This window comes from Chiloscyllium plagiosum, unplaced genomic scaffold (genome assembly GCF_037043375.1).
Source record: "Chiloscyllium plagiosum isolate Xiang-an unplaced genomic scaffold, Cpla_swu_hap1 HiC_scaffold_39, whole genome shotgun sequence".
Lineage (NCBI taxonomy): Eukaryota > Metazoa > Chordata > Chondrichthyes > Orectolobiformes > Hemiscylliidae > Chiloscyllium > Chiloscyllium plagiosum.
Genome location: NW_028270177.1, coordinates 14,994,106 through 15,014,131, shown reverse-complemented (window position 1 = coordinate 15,014,131; position 20,026 = coordinate 14,994,106). Strand labels below are relative to the sequence as shown.

The 20,026-nt window shown below is 41.3% G+C and overlaps 1 protein-coding gene across 2 annotated transcripts in view; it reads right to left on the bottom strand.

The window, feature by feature from the left end:
* LOC122540954 (NT-3 growth factor receptor-like) overlaps positions 1 to 20,026 on the bottom strand; it is a 767,468-nt gene that overhangs the window by 361,453 nt on the left and 385,989 nt on the right. For both annotated transcript variants that reach the window (XM_043677305.2, XM_087981472.1), the window contains exons 6-8: positions 15,093 to 15,235; positions 1,498 to 1,639; positions 610 to 909 (exon numbers count right to left, since the gene is read on the bottom strand). In XM_043677305.2, coding sequence (XP_043533240.1) covers positions 610 to 909; positions 1,498 to 1,639; positions 15,093 to 15,235 — 585 coding nt within the window. The remainder of the gene's footprint in view (positions 1 to 609; positions 910 to 1,497; positions 1,640 to 15,092; positions 15,236 to 20,026) is intronic.

The window sequence follows — 20,026 nt, the reverse complement described above, 5'->3', positions numbered from 1 at the left end:
CACACTTAAATTATTATGGAATCAGCATTAGAGTACTGAGTTTGCAAATTCAGAGATTTATATTAAATCCATCAAAATGATATTTGCGAAATTCTGTAGTCTTTTCAGCTGACTCTGGCTAGATGGCAGAGGAATCACCTTTGTGACCTTTTTGGCCTGAACTATTTTCTTTCATATTAATGACAATGGTGTAATGATCAACCACTCATCAGAAACTGATTAATTCTGTGGATTAGTTTATCTAAAATGGTAAAACACATCATAGGTTATGAAGCAAACGTTACAGCTGATCAACTAATTTGAATCTGTGCAGCTTACAAACCCAGAACAGACGAATTGGTAGGCAGAGTATGCAAACAGTCCATAGAATCCTTAAAAATGAACCCTACTAAAAGGAAAATAAACATAGAGCATGTTTCTGTTTTGAAAACAGCCATTAAAGAAATGTCCCTAGTTTCCTTCACTCATCCCATTGTGATCACACAACAGTCTTGATTCTGATAGACTCTGGGGTTGAGAACTAATGCCTTGGTCAGACTTCAGGCCAATATGGAGTTAAACTTTTGCCAATGTTCCAGGATGCATAATAAAAACAGTTGGGATACGTACCAGGAAATGGGATACCCAGGAAATGAGCATAGACCGTCTCTGTCTCCACTCCCAAGTCATTTTCAGCCACAAGTGTATAGTTCCCATTGTTGTAGTGGGTCGGTTTGTCAAAGAGCAAGCACCCATGGAGCCAGTCCGTGGACTCATCGTAGACCTTGGTTTTGATATATTCGGTCTCATTCAACCGGTGGCCCCGGTGCAACCAATGAATGGTGGGCAAAGGGTTGCCAAAGACGGTGAACTCAATGCAGTGCATGTGTCGCTGTTCGGGCTCTGATAACTCACTGATATGAGGAGGAACTGCAAGTTTGAAAAGAGAAAATAGTATTTAAGCTCATTACAGTTCGACGTGTTAAATGTGGATTCAATTGTATATCTTATTTGATTAGGTGCAACACATTTTTGACTATAGTCCTGAACCAAACAGTTGTATTTTATAAGTTTAAATGTCTCAGAATTTTCAATATGCATGGACTCTTTACAGCGAGCTCCAGGTCTTTTCGCCAGCAGCTTCTGCAGAGAGCCTGTCAATGGACTCTCGAGTTCCAAGCACAGACTTAAGAAGTCAAGCGATGTATAAGGATCAGTGATCAGACTAGGATAATAAAACAAACATGAAAACAAAATTTTACCCACCATAAGAGACACTTTAGCCAGGGACTGATGCAATGTACATATTCCTGAATATGCACAGTCCCCAAATCATAACTGCGCTGTCTGGTCATTCGTCTGTAAGAGCAAGCTGGGGCCCAATGCTTGCTGAAGGATAGCTTTTAATCATACCAAACAGAAGGCGGCCATTTGGTCCACCTTAACCAAAAATAACTGAATGTTGGAACTCCCCCGTGTCTGCTTACAGCAGTAAGCTGCCATTTAATCCATACTTACAGTAAACATGTAACACCACTGAGGCATTCGTCATCCCCACCACGTTTTCTGCGATGCAGGTCAGCAGTTTTCCATTGTCCTTCTGATCAACATTAAATAGGGTCAGGTTTACAGCGGAGACCATCGTCAGATTATTGTTAGTCTGGCAGGGAGACAAAGAATAAAGAAAATGAAGAATTCCTGCCCTGAGATCCACAGGAAACCTAGAAAATCCAGACAGCTGGCGGCAATAATTAATGAAGGCCAAGAATTGCAGGAATACATGCTTTAGGTTAGTTCTCACATTCCCCAAGGGGCATGCCTCTGATACAAATTAAAAATTCAACTGATGTCTGTATCAGAGAAATCACTTGTTTTTTTTTTCCCGCATCTAACATTCAGACGCAGTTTAGAAAAAATCAGCCTCTTGACCTGAGCCCAAGGTGTTTTAACAAACACTTGAGGATTAACTGGATGATGCATGTTGCTACCACACTGGTCACTGGTCTCCTTGACTATGCATTACTCTTCAACTAGGTTTGCCTGCCTAGAGAGCCAGCCCCTAACTGGTGCCGTTTGTCTGGAATCCAATAAGTGCCAGTCTCATCACGTTCCCACTCGGTTTCTGTCTCCTACTCTTAGTAAACCCTGAATTGTCCACTCACTCTGTGTAAAGGATATGTACATTCCTAATTCTGGAAATTTAATCAAATCTGATCATGGATCATGAAAATCAGAACGCTGCAATATTTAAGACATAGTTTCAGTCAGTCAGACTGCTGCACAGTTTTATATATATACATGTGTGTATATATATATATATATATATATATATATATATACATATATTATATCCGAGCTAATTGGTCAATATAGAATCTCTGAGCAACCCAGTAGCTTGGCTATATTTTTGACAAGCACATAGCTCCTGTTGTTCAAGCGGATACAAGTACAATTGTGTCAATTGAGTGCTACATAATACTGTGAAGTGGACATTGTACTTAGGAACCTTGACACAGGATCCAAAGAACTGAGTTGATCATTCCAGGTCATATCACTGTCTGAAAATCATTTCTGAGCACCAGGATGCTGTTTCCTCTGTCTCAAGGAGAAAACTTTCTGAAGATTTGATGCGATTCCAGACTCTCCAACATGTCAGACAAAGCTCAATTATTATTTTGAGCATTTGTCTGTGCGCCAGGTTTATTCAGAAAATGTAATGAATTGGAATCCACCAAAACCCTACAAATCCACTTCCCTGGCTTTGCAAGTGACAGAGAGATACTCAGTCTGTGTGTGCCTATCACATGCTCTTCAGAAAAGGGAAGCAGTCTTTTGAGATGGTTATGTGTGGATATGAGTTTGCAGTGCAGCCAGATTGATTAGACCATTGCACCGAGGGACTGCAGGAGCTCAGGAAATGGAGTTACACTCCATTATAGATGAAACCAGGGCATTGCTTTTACGATAAAATCAAATGTCAGGGAGGATCCGACAATGACATGGCAAATGGAATGTCAGACTTGTGTCTAAGAGGATGGGAAAATAAAAGAGATGTTTTACCACAGCTGCACAGAAGTGTAGTGAAACCATAGCCGGAGTACAGTGTACAATTTTGGTCTCCTTATTTGAAAAAGTTTCAAGTACCTTAGAAGCAGTTTATTGAAGGTGCACTTCACTCATTCCTGGGATGAACTGCTTACCTTGCAAAGAAAGCTGGGCAGGTTGGAAACACGCACAATGGAACTTAGAAAAAATGAGAGGTAATGTCTTTAATGAAGACAAGATCCTGAGTGGGGTTGGCAGTGAAACTGGTTGGTGAGAGCGGGGAGTGGGGGGGTGGGGAGGGGAATGAGGAGGTTTTGGGAGGAGGTGGGGGAGTTGGGAGGCATGTTTTCTCCAGTGAAGGAGATGCATACTAGTCAACACTGTTTAAAAAGAGGAGGTGCAACATTTCAGACACAAATTAAGGCTATTCTTTTTCTTTCATAGGTCTCTAGTTTGTGGAATTCTCTGCTGCAGGAAGTTGTGGAGGCTGTGTCATTGAATTTCTTCAAGACTGGGTTAGATACATTTTTGATTGACAATGAATGCAAGGCTTCCAGGGGACAGACATGAAAGTGGAGTTTGACCACAATAGATCAACCATGACCTTCCTGAAAGATGAAAAGGGATGACTGACTGAAAGGCCTACTCCTGTTCCTATTATTATGAATCCTAAACTGTAACTCAACTGATCGAAAAGCCCTATTGTGTACTTTGGGAGACTAAACAGTGCTTGACCTGAAGTAATGCTGCTTGGCTCCATTGAAACTGAAAGAACTCTTTATTTACAGCTTGATCCATGCACTTATTATCTTCACACTAAGTTAGAGCTTCCTTTCTAGTTCTAAAGCACATGACTCTGGGATCTGCATCACTGTATACACTTCTGGTGTTAATGCCATTACTTATCGCTGTCATTAATGCAGTCACAGCTAAGCCATCATCTGGCCTCTTTGATAAGAGCCAACTGACAACAGACACGTGCAACTCCAGCTCTCTCAGTATCATAGACGAGTCATTCTCCATGTGACAGCACAGTAGGAAAAAACAGGGGAATAAACAATACAAAACATAGCAGTCCTTTAGCTCAAAAATCACCAGTCTTTCTGACCAAATTATTTTGGGGTATTTTAAATAGTTGTGAGCGGCTAAACTCTTAGTATACAGTGTTGGTTTGGACACATGACTTCTCCATGACTCACCAACCTCTCAGTCAGAGAGGTTATGCACTTAGCTACTGAGAGGTGGCACTTGTGACACATTTATGTTGAACTTGTTGCTGAGAGCACGAGGCAGAAATGTCTTTGTGCAGAGAGTTACTGGATTGTGAAATCTTTGCCCACAAAGTGGTTGATGCGCCTTTGGAAGAAATTTTGGACAAACATTTTGGGGAAAGTTTAAATATTTGATCATTCAGAGGAAGATACAGGAAAATGCAGAGAGTGTGATAACTTTCCAGATGACCACTGCCAGGACCTTAGGATATTTTCCCCCTTTACCACTGTGAGATTATACGTCACTCACTGTCTCCAATCCTCCTCTGTTCCATTGGCCTCTCAAGTGATTAGTGACAGAGAACACACCACAGTTGAGTAGCTACGGAGGAGGTACTGTTCTTGGATAACAAGGTTTATTGCCTGATAGTAACAGGTACAATTATATTTGGTCAATCATAATTATTCAAAACCTAGGAAGCTGGTATGGATACATCCACTCCCACCAAAAGCTAGAGTAGAATACCTTGTTTTCACCCACAGACTGGAAGACATCGGTAGAATGGGTGGAACCACAGTGACATGAATATTAACACCCTCAGAACCTTATTCAAGAGAGACAGCAAAATTAGCTTTGCATTCCTTGCTTTGAGAACAAATGTGGACATGAATGATCTTCATTTGTCTGCTGTAATTCTGTATTTCTACAGTGTTTCTGCCTTTCAAAGAACAATAAATGTACTATTGTCATATGTCTAAATGCTGTTATAACTTTGACATTACATTTAGCAATTCTGATTGGCAGACCCAACTTCAAGGGAATAGTGAAATCTTAAGCTTGTCTTTGTCTGGACTCCTGTTGCTTCTTTTTTAACCATGAGTCTGTCAGAATGACAAAATCAGTATGACAGGCATTAAAAGAGGAGGACTCAAGAAACTAGACTTTACTGTTTTTGAGTTAGGCAAGGCTTTTGCTTTGTGAATTCCTTGAAAGTGGAGTTGCACGTAAATAGGATAGTGAAAATGGCATTTGGTACACTTACCTTTGTTGATCTGTACATTGAGTATATGAGTTGGGAGGTCATGTTGCGGCTGTACAGGACATTGGTTAGGCCACTATTGGAATACTGTGTGCAATTCTGGTCTCCCTGCCATGGGAAGGATGTTGTGAAACTTGAAAGGATTGAGAAAACATTTACAAGGATGTTGCCAGGGTTGAAGGGTTTCAGCTATAGGGAGAGGCTGAATAGACTAGGGCTGTTTTCCCTGGAGTGTCGGAAGCTGAGGGGTGACCTTACAGAGGTTTATAAAATCAGGAGGAGCAGTTTTCCCTGGGGTGAGAAAGTCCAAAACTAGAGGGCATAGGTTTAAGGTGAAAGCAGAAAGATTTAAAAGGGATCTAAGGGGCAACTTTTTCATGCAAAGAGTGGTGCGTATTTGGAATGAGCTGCCAGAGGAAGTGATGCAGGCTGGCACAATTGCAATAGTTAAAAGGCATCTGGATGAGCATATGAACAGCAAGGGCTTAGGGGAATATAGGCCAAGTGCTGGCAAATGGGACTAGATTTATTTAGGATATTGGATCAGCATGGATGAGTTGAACTGAAGGACCTGTTTCCGTGTTTTACATCTCTATGACTCTATGACTAGGTGCTTTGGATTCATAACTATCATTAGCTTGAGCAGGCAGAAGACACCTGGGTTTAGTTTCTCATTCAAAGACAGACCAACAAACATGGTCATAGATAGCATATATGCTATGATCTTCAGTTCTGGGTGAGGTATGTATCGACAAGGAACCAATTTAGAAATGGGAATGTTAGCAATTAGAAATCACACCTGAACAGGAATGATTTGGCACAGTTTCATGTTCAGTAGTTTTGTAGCTATGTACCCCAGTCCTTCATGTACACACTAAATTCAAATACTTTGTTGTGTTTATACTAACATTGTTCTGTGCATTAAAGACTAGAATCCCAATCTGGGATGCAAGAGGCTGTTAACATTAAACTGAAACATCAAGTTCTTAAACTTTAAGCTGAGTTCAGATCTGTTCTGATGTGTCCCAGGGTGCACTCACAGAGGCTGGACTCATTCTCACATTCTAACACCCACACGAGTACACCAATCAGGGCCCCTTCTTGCACGCACCCCTACTCCATGACCTTAAAGTGTAGCACAGTAGTTAGCACTGCTGCCTTACAGGGCTAGGGACCTAGGTTCAATTCCAGCCTTGGGGTGACTTTCTGTGTGAAGTTTGCAAGTTCCCCTTGATGTATAGGTTAGGTGGATGGGCCACGTTAAATGCTGGGTGGCAAGGAAAGGATAAGGGATGTTCTTTACAAAGTAATTGTAGACATAATGGCCTTTTTCTGCAGTTAGGATTCTTAAAGGGGATTTTTTTCACACAGAGAATGGTCCATACGTATAATGAAATGGTATAGTTACAACAGTTAAAAGGCATTTGGACAGGTACAGGAAATACTTAGAGGGATACGGGCCAAACACAGACAAGTGGAACTAGTTTAGTTTGGGAAACGCAGTTGGTATGGAGGGGTTGGACTGGAGGGTCTGTTTCCATGCTGTATGACTCTGATTCTATGATTTAAGCATGCCTGCAAACACTCTAAGGACATTTGTGTACAAACACACAAACTCCAGCGCCTTCACTCCCATTTTCTGAACTCAATTCGTTTTGGACTATTCACTTATATTCTGGCTCTACTCACACTGGCGAGGAAGTTTCTTTACCCGGAGCTAAGAAAATAAATCATTTGCCCTATGCAGCTACTGTGTGGTGCTACAAAATGGACACAAGAGGAAAATCAAACTGTTTGAAAGTACACAAGAAGGAAACCTTGCTCTACAAATGGAGGGAGTCAAGAGGAACAGAATAATTAAGATACCATACTGTTCAGTTTGTAGTCAGTGGAGAGCAGGAAGGGAGCAGTAGTTTTTGTGACATTATGCTTGTAAATATTTGTAAATTTTCAGTAAATGACAAAATCCAGACTATAAAAAATACATAGAGAATGTGTGTTATGGAAAATGTATTAAGTATGTTAATGGAAAGCAATTTATACATGCAAAGTGGGCTAATTAAAACACAGGAGAAAGTGAGGGCTGCAGATGCTGGAGAACAGAGCTGAAAATGTGTTGTTGGAAAAGCGCAGCAGGTCAGGCAGCATCCAAGGAGCAGGAGAATCGACGTTTCAGGCATGAGCCCTTCCTGAAGAAGGGCTCATGCCCGAAACGTCGATTCTCCTGCTCCTTGGATGCTGCCTTACCTGCTGCGCTTTTCCAGCAACACATTTTCAGCTCTAATTAAAACACAGGCTGTCCTATAATTCAAATGCAAACTCATTATTGAGTGATTTAAAAATCAAACCCTGATTCCCAACTCTATAAATTACTTCAAAACAGTGGTTGGTCGTAGACACACTCCATGGGATACTCTCAATATTGTATCACAAGCATACACCTGTGCTGCTCACAAATTGATCACTCATTAAATCGAGAACATGAAGACAGGCAGTTTGCATTGAACACATTTCCTGAGGAGGTTCTATGTTCAAGTACAGGAATTGCACACAGCTCAAGGATAATGGTGAGGCTGGGGGAATGGAAGAAGATGTTGAGAGGGAGATCGGTGGGTGAGGGGAATGGGGAGGTAGATGTCGCAGGAGATCGGGGTGGAGATGGGCATGAGGGGGGATGGCGGATGGGGAGATTGTGGGTTAGGAGTATGGTTGGGGGGAAGGTTTGGAGGTGAGGTGGGTGGTAAGGGGATGGTGACTGGGGGAGAGGTGGGAGCATTGGGGATTGGGGAGAATAGAAGGGGGGTGCTGTTTTGGGGTTGTGGAGGAGGTTGAGGGCTGAGGTTGGGGGGCAAGGTTGGAGATGAAGGGGGATTGGGAATTTGGGGAAAGAGGGGAGACAGTGAGAGGAATTTGTCATCTCAACCCTGCAAAGAAAATCCTGAAGGTGTCTTTTTATTTCAAATGTAAATGTCTATCCCTAATTGCCCTTGAGAAGCTTACTTCCCCCTTGAACCACTGCATGTTCACCCACAAGGTTCGATCAATGCTGTGTGGTCTATGCAGCCTCATTCCTTTCAGACTTTGTAGCGAATTGATACAACTGCTCACAACTACTCCAACTACTTAAAACATTCTGAGGTAATTAATAATTAACTACATTCTGTGGGTCCAGAGACATGTACTGACCAGAGGGACAGGAGCTATTTAGGTTGAGCTGACACACTGCCTCAGAACTTGCACCTCTGCCGATGAGTTGTAGGAGGTGGAACTTTGCCTGCATGAAGAAAAATTACTGGCCTCAGCTCACTAAGTCTTTTACTAACCAATAGTCTCCCTCTCCCCCTGAGTTCTGGTGTTGAGCATATATTGTTCACTATATGGGGTTTATAGTATGTCTTCAAAGCTTCTAAAGTCTCTCCTGTTTGGCTTTTCTGCTCCTTCGTGAGATCTGAGCTTGGAGCACTCTGTCCCCAATGTAGATAATAAGGTTTTATTCTTACTTGCTTAGTGTCGTGATTGGAACAAGTTGGCCAGGTGGATCTCCTTGTTGAGTATGAGATCCCTGTTAACCTGGGCTAATCAGAGAGCTTTAGCTGTGACAGATACAAACAAGAGTCTCAGAGTGTCTCCTCATTCTTGAGGTGGCTCAGTGGTTAGCACTGCTGTCTCACAATGCCAGGGACCCGGATTTGATTCCAGCCTCAATCTGTGTGGAGTTTGTATATTCTCCCTGTGTCTGTGTGGGTTTCCTCCCACTGTCCAAAGGTGTGCAGGCTAGGTGGATTAACCATGGCAAATCCAGAGTTATGTGGATAGGGTAGCGGATGGGGTGAGATGTGGCGGGGGCGGGTCTGGTTGGAATGGTGTTCAGAGGGATGGTGTGGTGGGCTGAATGGCCTGCTTCCATATTGTAGTGATTCTATGATTCTCTAGGGACTGAGTGTTGTCAGACTGAATTTACTGTGCTCATGTAAATAAAGGGTGACTTGGTGACAGGATACCGGCCTCTGTGCAGTTATTTGATTTAAGTTTCTAAATTAATCCTGTGGGCATTTTATAGTTTTGCCATGAAGTGGAAAAAATTCTAATTCTGTCTCATATTGCCTTTCATTTCCATAGCATGAGGGAATGTACAATTCTCAACCATTTTGACTCACCCAGAAATTCAAAGTTGTTGTTTATTTATCCTTCTGTCTTGTTTCTTTCAGTCACTGCCTCTCTTAAAGCTGTAAAAATCCACACATTTCCTGCAGTACCACACTGACACTGTGATAGATATTTCATGACTCCCACAGACTGCACACAAAGGCTCTTACAGCAGAGGTAAACATCACATGACCATGACTAGCCAGTCAGCACACTAAATACAATTGTAATTCTCCAAATACCCTTTCTGTGGCTAATAAATCCTGGTGTGTGGCTTGAATCTTGAGTTTTTAGTTGAGAGGCAATAGCAATATCCACTAAAGCACGAGGAGTTATGTACCATTTTGAATAATGGAGGGCATAAATTTTATCCAATGGCATAAATAGTCCAATTACCTCCCTTTGTACTTTAACTATTCTTAAAGCACAGTATAAACACACTGAAGGAAACTAACCCATACCCTCTTTGTGAGGAGATGGTGTTTGATCTGTACAGCCACTTAGTGAATACCAACATTGGCAGATGAGGCCCTTACTGGGCATTAACTACCTACTTGGGGGCCTGATTAGGTGGTGGGATGGCAAGCCTTCCTGTCCAAACTTCATTGAGATAGAGGCAAGGAAATGGTGGGGTCCCTCCTGGCACCTTCCTACCTTATGAAATGCTCCCACCACCTCCATATTCAACACAGGAAAGGGCAATCATTCCACCCTCTAACACAGACCAGACCTTTCTCTTTGATCTTTAATAGGTGTGGTGTGGGCAACTCTGACCAGGTCAGTGTTTATTCCCATTCTCTACTTGCCCATGAGATGGTGGTGGGTCATCTTCCTGAACTGTTGAGGTCCACATGAAGTGGGTAAACCCATAGTGCTGTCAGGAAGGTAGTTCCAGGAATCCTCCCCAGTTACAATCAAGGAACTGGGTTATATTTCAAGTCTGGATGATGTGTAACCTGGAGGGGAACCTTCCTTCTACTTTCCCTATTCTTTTAAGTTGGAGACATCATGTGGTTGGAAGATATTGATGAGGAAGCCTTGACAGGCTGCGTAGGTGGTAGACACTGCTGTCATTGTGTAGAATGAATGCATTTCAAGCATTAGTGTTTATGATGCTGCCTATCACTGAAATATAGTAACATAGACAATAACACTTGCAAGAATAAGTATTCAAAGGCACTGTCTCCAGCTGAGATACTTTAAAGAACAGTTAGTGCTCTGTAATCCATTACATCTTGCACAGCAGTAGCAATCTTGGACTCACAGGTGATATTTTCAAACTCTACTGCAAAACAGGGACATATAATCCAGACCATCGCATCGATGAAAGTGGCTTCTCTGGAATGCTGCCTTTCAGGTGAAATGTTCCGCATCATTCTGCTCCAGTGAATGCACGAGATCCCAACACATATTTACAAATGTGAGCAGGGGCATTCTTGCAATGTGTCCTGAGGGACTATTCATTTCTCAACCAGCTAAAACATTCAGTTATTTGCTGTTTGTTGTGCACAAATGAAAGCATGCCCACAAAAGCAACAGAGAAATAGTTCTGTATTATATAAAATTCAGGATATAGGTGCTATACTTTAAAAGAAAATCGCACATTGGCTTTGAAATATTTTGGGGTGCCCTGAGGATGAGGCAAGTGCTATATAAATGCAAATTGTTTCTTACTGTGCTGTATCCATCAATTTACTATAGCCAGAGTTAAGCCTGCCTCCCCTATATCTGTGTATAACTACTTGCCAGCAATCAGCATAACAATCAGGTAAATTGACCTAATTAATCTCTACCCACTATCCCCCAAGCAATTATAGAAAACCGAGTTTTTTTTAGATTAGATTCCCTACAGTGTGGAAACGGGCCCTTCGGCCCAACAAGTCTACATTGACCCTCCGAAGAGTAACCCACCCCCCTCTGACTAATGCACCTAACAACCATGGACAATTCACCTGACCTGTACATGTTTGGAATGTGGGAGGAAACCAGAGCACCCAGAGGAAACCCACGCTGACACAGGGAGAATGTGCACACTCCACACAGACAGTCACCCGAGGCTGGAATCGAACCTGGGACCCTGGTGCTGTGAGGCAGCAGTGCTAACCACCAAGCCACAGTGAGTTGACATTGGTTAATTCAATATTGACTGGAAGGATCTGAATTTGCCAGGATGTAGCCAGGAATGGGGCATTTGAGATATAAAAATAGACTGGGATATTTTTCAGTGGAGCATAAGAGGTTGAGGGGTGACCTTACTGATGTTTCTAAAATCATGAGGAGCATTGATAAGGTGCATAACAATGGCAGTTTTTTGTCCCCTAGGGTGGGGGATTTCAAGGCTAGGGGGCATATCTTTGAACTAAGAGGAGAAAGATTTAAGAAGTACATGAGGGGCAACTTTTTTACACAGAGCGTGGTTTATGTGTGGAATGATTTTCCAGAGGAAGTGGTGGATGTGGGTTCAGTTACAACATTCAAAAAGCATTTGGATAAGATTAGATTACCTACAGTATGGAAACAGGCGCTTCAGCCCAACAATTCTGAAAAGTTACCCACCCAGACCCCTACCCTATATTTACCCCTGACTAATGCACCTAACACTATGGGAAATTTAACATGGCCAATTCACCTGACCTGCACATCTTTTGGACTGTGGGAGGAAACCCACACAGACAAGGAGTGAATATGCAAACTCCACACAGACAGTCACCCAAGGTAGGAATCGAACCCGCGTCCCTGGCACTGTAAGGCAGCAGTGCTAACCACTGAGCCACCATGCCACTCTAAGGTCTGTGAATGAGAAATATTAGGAGGAATATGGGCTAAGTGCAGGCAGGACTAGTTTAGTTTGGGATCCTGCTCGGCGAGACTATCTGATTCTATGACTCTATCTGTGCCCCAATGCTTTGGATATCGAAGTAACCTGGTGAGATATTTGATTGGACATTGCAGCATCAGGAACCCTGAGAGTTCCTGTTAATATCACACACATCAGAATTCCAGTCCAGAATGTGAAAGGAGCCCAAATACTGAATAGTTAGCAACACAGCTTGTGAAATTGCTAAGCATCAAGCTCATTAATATCCTAACACACCACCCTCCAGGCAGCACCAATAATCAAAGCAAGAGGCTGGCATCTGTAAATTAATATACCATCACGTCGCAAATCATAAAATTGCCTCAATTTAATTCATTCTTGTTTTAAAGGTCAGGGAATGAGGATTACAATCACAGTGTGATTCTAAAGAGAAAGAGAGCAAGAATGATTAGTGACGACAACAATATTCATCTTAATCCTCCTTTCTGCTTTCCTGCAGCTCCCTCCTTCCTCCTTCCCCTCCCCCTCCCCCTCCCCCTCCCACCTCGGGGTAATCACTGATGGTTGCTTCAGTTTATTGCTTGGAAATACCGGGTCGGTTACAATACCTTTGGTCTCCCAGCTGCTGAGAGTCAATGCTCCCCCCCTCCTGAGCCCTACCCCAAATATCCACTGGAATTATTTTTACAATTGAGACTGCAAAGGAGCACTGGACAAACCGATTAGAGTTTTCCAAAGTGCTTTTTTTAATTTATCGTCTTCTCAGTGAATTGTTCCAGGTTTTTGTGACAAACATTCAGAGGTATTTTGCACATCATTAAGATCCCACAAACAGCAGCAAGATGAGTGTCTTGCTAACCTAGCATCAGCCGAAGTTGGAATCAGTAAAATATGTCAATACAGTTAAGGACCATTAAACCCACCTGAACTGTGCGAATATTTGGCTCCCCTGAAGCCTTGACTTCGAAAGCAATCCTTCTACTCGATGCCTTCATAGATTAATATTCCCCTTGTTCCAGTGTAGTGACAGGATCAAATGTCAAAGGGCAGAGTTTAAACATGAGGAGATTAGGGGTAAGACAGTGACATTTTCACACACTGAAGTTGTGAACTAAGTTGCCATGGGAGTGGACTGGTTGAAATGAGTTTAAGGAGCAGTTAGGTTTGTCACACAGAGGAGGGAGTGAGGTATCTAAGGAGAACACAGAAAAGTGGAAATGATCTCTAAGAAAGGGATAGGTTAAATATGCTTCCTGAAATGATACAGTAACACAGAAGGCCATTTGTCCCATTCTTTCTGTGTCTGCTATAAAATGACTCCTTACTCTCCAAAAGATGCTACTATTGGCTGCTAGAGATAGCTGTGTAGATTGTTGCTTCACCATACAGTATGATTGGGCAAGTAATGAAACCAGCAGAAAAAGAGAAACAAAATCACCTTTTCAGAGCTGTTATTATTTTGAAAAATCGGATTGAAATTCAGCAAGCACCCAGTCAAACTTATTGAGTGATGATTTGTTTCTAAAATGTGAGATATAAATTGAGACTCTGGGACCTCAATTGTTGACAATCAGCCTTTGATTCAGTTCGATATTCAGAGTATGTTTTAAAACCAACCTGCTATCTTTTCAGAATAGATAGAATTGTGAAGGGCTAAGGTTTTTTGTTGAGTTACATCTCGTGAAAGATATGTGAATGCTGTTTATATGAACGCTTGTAATATATGAATGTTACAGATCGGAAAAACATCCTTTGCATTTTTCTAAACATGCAAGTTGTGCAAACAACAATCCAAACAGCAAGGTTACCTGGTTCCCTGCCTGTTATATTCAGCCAACAAATGACTGTCAGTATTTCACAGCCTGACAGCTTTCATCAAAGATGTGTCTCATCTATGTGCTGCTCATGTCTGAGAATTCTTGTATTTTCCCATTCCACTACAGCTTCACTTCACTTTATCAGTGATTTTAATTTACACGCTGGTGTTGACTCTGCTACAGCTCTAGGGACAACAGGTAAAAGGTGTCAAAATTGTGCATCCCTCAGCATTATTAAATAGGGCAGTGTTGGTGCATAATATTCAGTAGAGTAATAATTCTCTGTCAAAGAATTTTACTGTATTGACATTAACAGCATTCCTTGATTTCAACTATACGCAGCAACAGCAAACCTTAAATACAGTGATCTTGACAATCAGAAAATCAACAATGGTAACCTTGGACAATAGTTACCCTTGGCCACAGCATCATGCCACAATGGCCTATGATAACATCGAACAGTAACAATGCCCATTCACCTCAGCAACAATAACCTTGAGAATGGCAGCATCCCTTGACAACAACAAACCTTGGCAACGACTGCAACCCCTGGCAACGACTGCAACCACCACTATCATCCTCCCACACACAATCTACGGACAGAGCAACTGAGAACAACTGCTGGCTCAGTTAACAACAGGCCTCATCAGCAATCACAAACACCATTCTACTTCAACAAAATTACAGTACCTCACTATCACCAATGCTGCAGGTCAGCACAAATGATGCAGCAAGTAGTTTTCAGAGGAATAAAATGCTCGAGACCTTCACTTTGCCTTACAAATCCCTGAAGCATTGTGATTGACTTCTGAAGAGCAGGAGGGCTACCCTTGTAACCTTCAGCCAACATTTCAATAACAGAATATCCAGCCATTATCCAGCTTACGGGAGATTGGCGATAATTATGAATTGTGTTTGGCTGTTGCACATTATAATTCCTGCAACCACTACGCTTCAAAATGCCTCACAGCACTTTGGAACATCCCATACCCATGAAATATGCTATATAAATGAACTTTGTTTCCTTTTATCTCACCTGGTGGATGCCAATGGAGTGTAAGTGAGTGACGTTCCAGTCCACATCAGGAAGTGGAGAGCCTGATCCATTACAGGTCACCACCGCATCGTCTCCTGCCTTCACTGACAAATCACTGTGACTCACACTGATCTCTGGCAATTCTACACAGTAGAGGGAAGAGAAGAAAGACATGAGGTTCACATCTGAATCTTCCAGGTTCAACACACTTATCTCGACAGCAGTGGAAGGGGCAGGGAACAAAGATTAAAGCAGGAGACAATATTTTAAAAAACTGCTTTAACCATGTCAGAATCTTGTGCGTAGGTCAGAAGCTGCTGGAAGCCATACAGTATTGACATTCCCTTGTAATACACTGAACTAAAACCTACGAGTCACCAGGGTGTGATCATTATCAGAATAAAGGGACTGAACACCAACACTATATATTGGTTAGTTGGCATATAGTTCAGAATGCCAATCAGGAAAGACTTGATATCTCAAATGTAGGGTCTACTTTGAGAAATATATCAAACATAAGGCAGATACCTACCAGTCCATTATCTCTGACAGGTCAAAGAATAGGAGTACATTGCAGAAGAAGCAGTACAATAAATACTTCAAAAAGAACATTCAGCATTGTGTGAGAAGGGGCAGATCCTGCCCTCTAATGACAGAAATTTATAGCACAGAGGGAGGCCATTTGACCTGTCACACTCACACCACCTCTTTGAAAGAACCCTTAATTAGCCCCAGTCCTTGCTATTTCCGTAGACTGTTTCTTCATTTTTCATCTGCTTGCCTGTTTCCATTTAAAGCAATGCTGCATTTTGTTTCTCTCACTGTTCCTTTTTCTTTGTTTGTTCATAGGATGTGGGCATCACAGGCAGGGCCAACATTTACTACTCGTCCTAACTGACCTGCAGATGACAGTGGTGAGCCAGAGTATTCTGTGCCTAATTAATCTAAATACAAAAGGAGTCTTGGTAAGTCACAAGAGCTTGATCCACCATTGAGGATTATGGCTAATCAGATCTAGACCTCAATGCCACTTTCCTGACTCTTCTCTAAAAATGAGAATTACAGAATTGTTGCAGTCCAGATGGAGGCCACTCAGTCCACGGTGTCTACATTGGTTCTCAAACTCTGCTATTTGCCTGCCTTCTTCCAGAACCCAATGCATTCCAACTCTTAACCACTCGCTGCATGGAAAGCAGTTTCCTCACATCAATTTTCCTTCTTTTACTCATGCCCCATCGTTGGTTTGTGAGTGGGAACATCTTCTCCCAGTTTACTCTCTCCAAAGTTCTCAACGTTTTGAATGTTTCAAATCAGAATCTCCTTTTATCCTTTTCTAAGGTGAAGAGTTCCAGCTTCCCCAATCTAATTTCATTGCTGAAATTTCTCATCCCTAGAACCATTCTCCGAAGCCTTTTTCACAAAACTCTTCAAAGCTTTCACATCCTTCTGAAAATTTGCTGCCCATAAACGGATGTAACTTTCCTGCTGACCACCTTAGTATCTTATTTAAGATTGATATAATCTCCTTGCTCTTGTGTGGTCTGCATTTACACCGTATTGAGAAAGCCGAAGATGCCATGCATTTTATTATTTGCTTTCTCCATTTACTTGTGTTCTGTCACCTTTTGTAGAAATGCACCCAAATCTCTCTGCTACCAATAATCTAAGAATAATTGTACATGGTTAACACTTTGCTTCAGTACAATTTTTATTTAATGTGATATCCTTTAATTTGTAACATTTCTATGTTCTTCCCACCAAATGTTATACCTCACATTTCTGCAAAGTGAACTTCATCTCTTACCTATTCACCCACTTCACCAAATTGTCCATCTCCTGCTGAGGTTCTAATTAGCTTACAATGCTTCCAAGATTCACATCATTGGCAATTTAAAAAAAATTGTACCCTGTGCACTAAAATCCAGATCATTAATACATAGCATGAAAAGCAAAGGTCCCAATGCTGAATCTTGAGGAATTCCTCACTCTGTTGCAGCTGTAATTTGTATTCTTTGCTCTGTTCAGTCACCTAATGATCTTTATCTCTTTGTATGTTATGAGCTGCCTGTACTGCACACAAATCAAAACTTTTCACTGTGTTTAGACGCATGTGACAATAATAAATAAATCAAATCAAAAACTTTTCCCTAGTCCAAAAAATATAACCATTAGCTGTTACTTTTTCTGGTCAGTTTTGTATCCATCTTGCTTCAGATCCTTGAATTCCCTGAGTTCTAACATTATTCACATGTCTGTTCTATGGATCTGTATCGAATGCCTTCTGGAAGTTCATGTACAACACATGTCACAAAGCTGGTCCCTTTTTTAAAAAGCTGTTATTTTTCTCAAGGATACTGTGTCCTTGATTTTTTCAGAGGGGTCATAAAACTTTCCTGGCTCTGAGGTGGCTATTTTGGTACAGAAATGAAAAAGGATTTTGAGAGGCCTTTTATTTATATGTAAACAGAGGACACTTCAGGCCAAAGTGGTCAAGTCTTAGAAGTGACATGGATAATGAAAGGGGAGTGGTCGGCTCTCTAGCTGAGTAGTTCAGTGCAGAACTAGTCAGGAGTTCAGCTGTGTGGAAACAGGTTGCTAAACTCTCTTTCCTTCTGTCCTTCTAACTGTAAGCATATGTTCCATTTTTAATGTTTTTAAAGGGGATTTGCTTGTTGGGACTGTTGTGTATATTTGAACAGCATAATTAAGTCTAGTTTGGATAGACTGAGTTCTCTATGGGTTCTTTCTTCTGTTCTTTGTGTTTCATTGTGTAATTTTGTGAATACATTTTTGTCTGTTTTAAAACCTGATAGTCAACCTAGCTAACTTACCCTGGGTAATTTTCACTGTACACTTACCAAAACAAATTGCAAAGTTATGGTCTGGGCTGCCTGCTTAAGAATGCTTTGAGTGGTCTGACCTCATCCATAACACCCATTAACAGCATTGCACTGACCAAACCTCTCAATTAGCTCATGTAAAAACTTCAACAGGTTAGTTAAACAAGATTTATTCCACAATAAATTCATGGTGACTCTTCCTAATTAACTCATTTTTTCTGCACTATTAGTTCCCCCCCCCCCCCAAATTGGCTTTAGAAGTTTCCCAACCACCAAAGTTAGAAGAAACTAAGAGATAAACAACAAACAATTCTTCCAGACTTTCCAGTCATTGTCTTGGTGAATTTTGTGTCCTTCCAATAACAATAAGTGGAAACAATTCTTCCTGACTCACTTTATCAAGGTGCCTTAAATTTTCCATATCTCTACTAGATCTTCTCAGCCATGAGATCATCTTAATAGATCGATTTTTCACCCTTTCCATTACCTTGACAACTTTCCAAAAGTAAGCCATGCAAAACTGAATACAATGTTCAGCCAATGGTCTAAGCATAATTACACATGTTTACCTCTTCTTCAGTATAATGTGCTTTTTAATTTAAATATAATGCCTAGAATTTATATACTATTTTGCTTCAGAATAGTTTTATCAACCTGTTCTACTTTCAAAAATATGTTTATCTGAACTATCAATTCCTTTGATCTTCTGCTCTTGGAATGATAGAGTCACAGCTTACAGCATGGAGAAAGGTCTTGCAGACCTTTGTTGCCATACTAGTCGTTAAGTATCTAACTCCTCTCATCGTATTCCCCAACATTTAGCCCAAAGCCTTGCAAAGTATGGCATTTCAAGTGTTCATCTAAATATGTCTTCAATGTTGCGATGTTTTCCACTTCTGGTACAATTTCAGGAAGGAAATTTGACTGACTGACTGAAATCAAATTCTCCATAAAACCTTTCTAAACCATCTGTCCCTAACCTTAAATCTGTGCTGTCTAGTAAGTGACATCCAACCCCCCACTGAGAGCAAAAGTTAATTCTTACAGATGGATTCAATCTGTGTCCCCTCATAATTTGTGGACCTCAATCAGGTTCCCCCTCAGCCTTTGAAAATTGAATTGAAAATTTTATCACCTAGCCTAGACCACAAAGCTCATTTCTACAGAACATCATTTATTTCTTTACAACATGCAGCACAGGACACCATTCGGCCCATTGCTCCTGTTCTTCTACAGCTTCCCCAAAAGAGCTATAAATTAATTCCTTTCCCCGAGAACTATCTCCTCAGACAAGTATTTCTTTCTCAAATATGTACACAGTTCTGTTTTCGATGTTCCTATTGAATCTCTGACTTAGACTTTCGTTAACTGATGATTTGTTGAGAAGATGGGGTTGCTGTGGTAATGTTACTGAACTAGCAATCGAAAGAACTGGCCTAACACCCATGGGTACACAGGTTTGAGTCAAGATATTTAAGAGAAAAACTGATAAATTTTGAGATATATAAGATATTTGGGGATATTGCAGAGAAATAGCGTTGAGGTAGAAAACCAGCCATGATCTGACTGAATGATGGAAGAAGCATGAGCTAGATGGTCAACTCCTGTTTCATTTCCTAAGTTCCTTTGAATAGCTCCATATGAAAGACTTTACATTTCCGTGACTCAGGTTGGTAGGACAATCATGTCGGATTGTGTGGTTGTGGTGTCTATCCCCTTCCAAGCATTGGAGGGCAAAAGTCTAGAGTGGCACTCCAATGAATGAAATAATAAAGCAAGAAACTGCCTTGACTGTCAGGAAAAGGTAAAAGATTGTACAGCATGATTTTTAAAAAAAGCAGGCAAGTAAAATCTGGGCGTCCTGGCCAATACCTGTCTCTCAATCAATATCACTAATATAAAATTATGAAGGGAGTAGGTAAGATAGAATCATGGAGGTTGTTTCTACTGATAGGTGAAATGAGAACTAGGAGGTATAGCTTCAAAATAAGGGGGAGCAGATTGAGGACTGAGCTGAGGAGGAACTTCTTCACCCAAAGGGTTGTGAATCTGTGGAATTCCCTGCCCAGTGAAGCGATGGAGGCAACCTCGTTG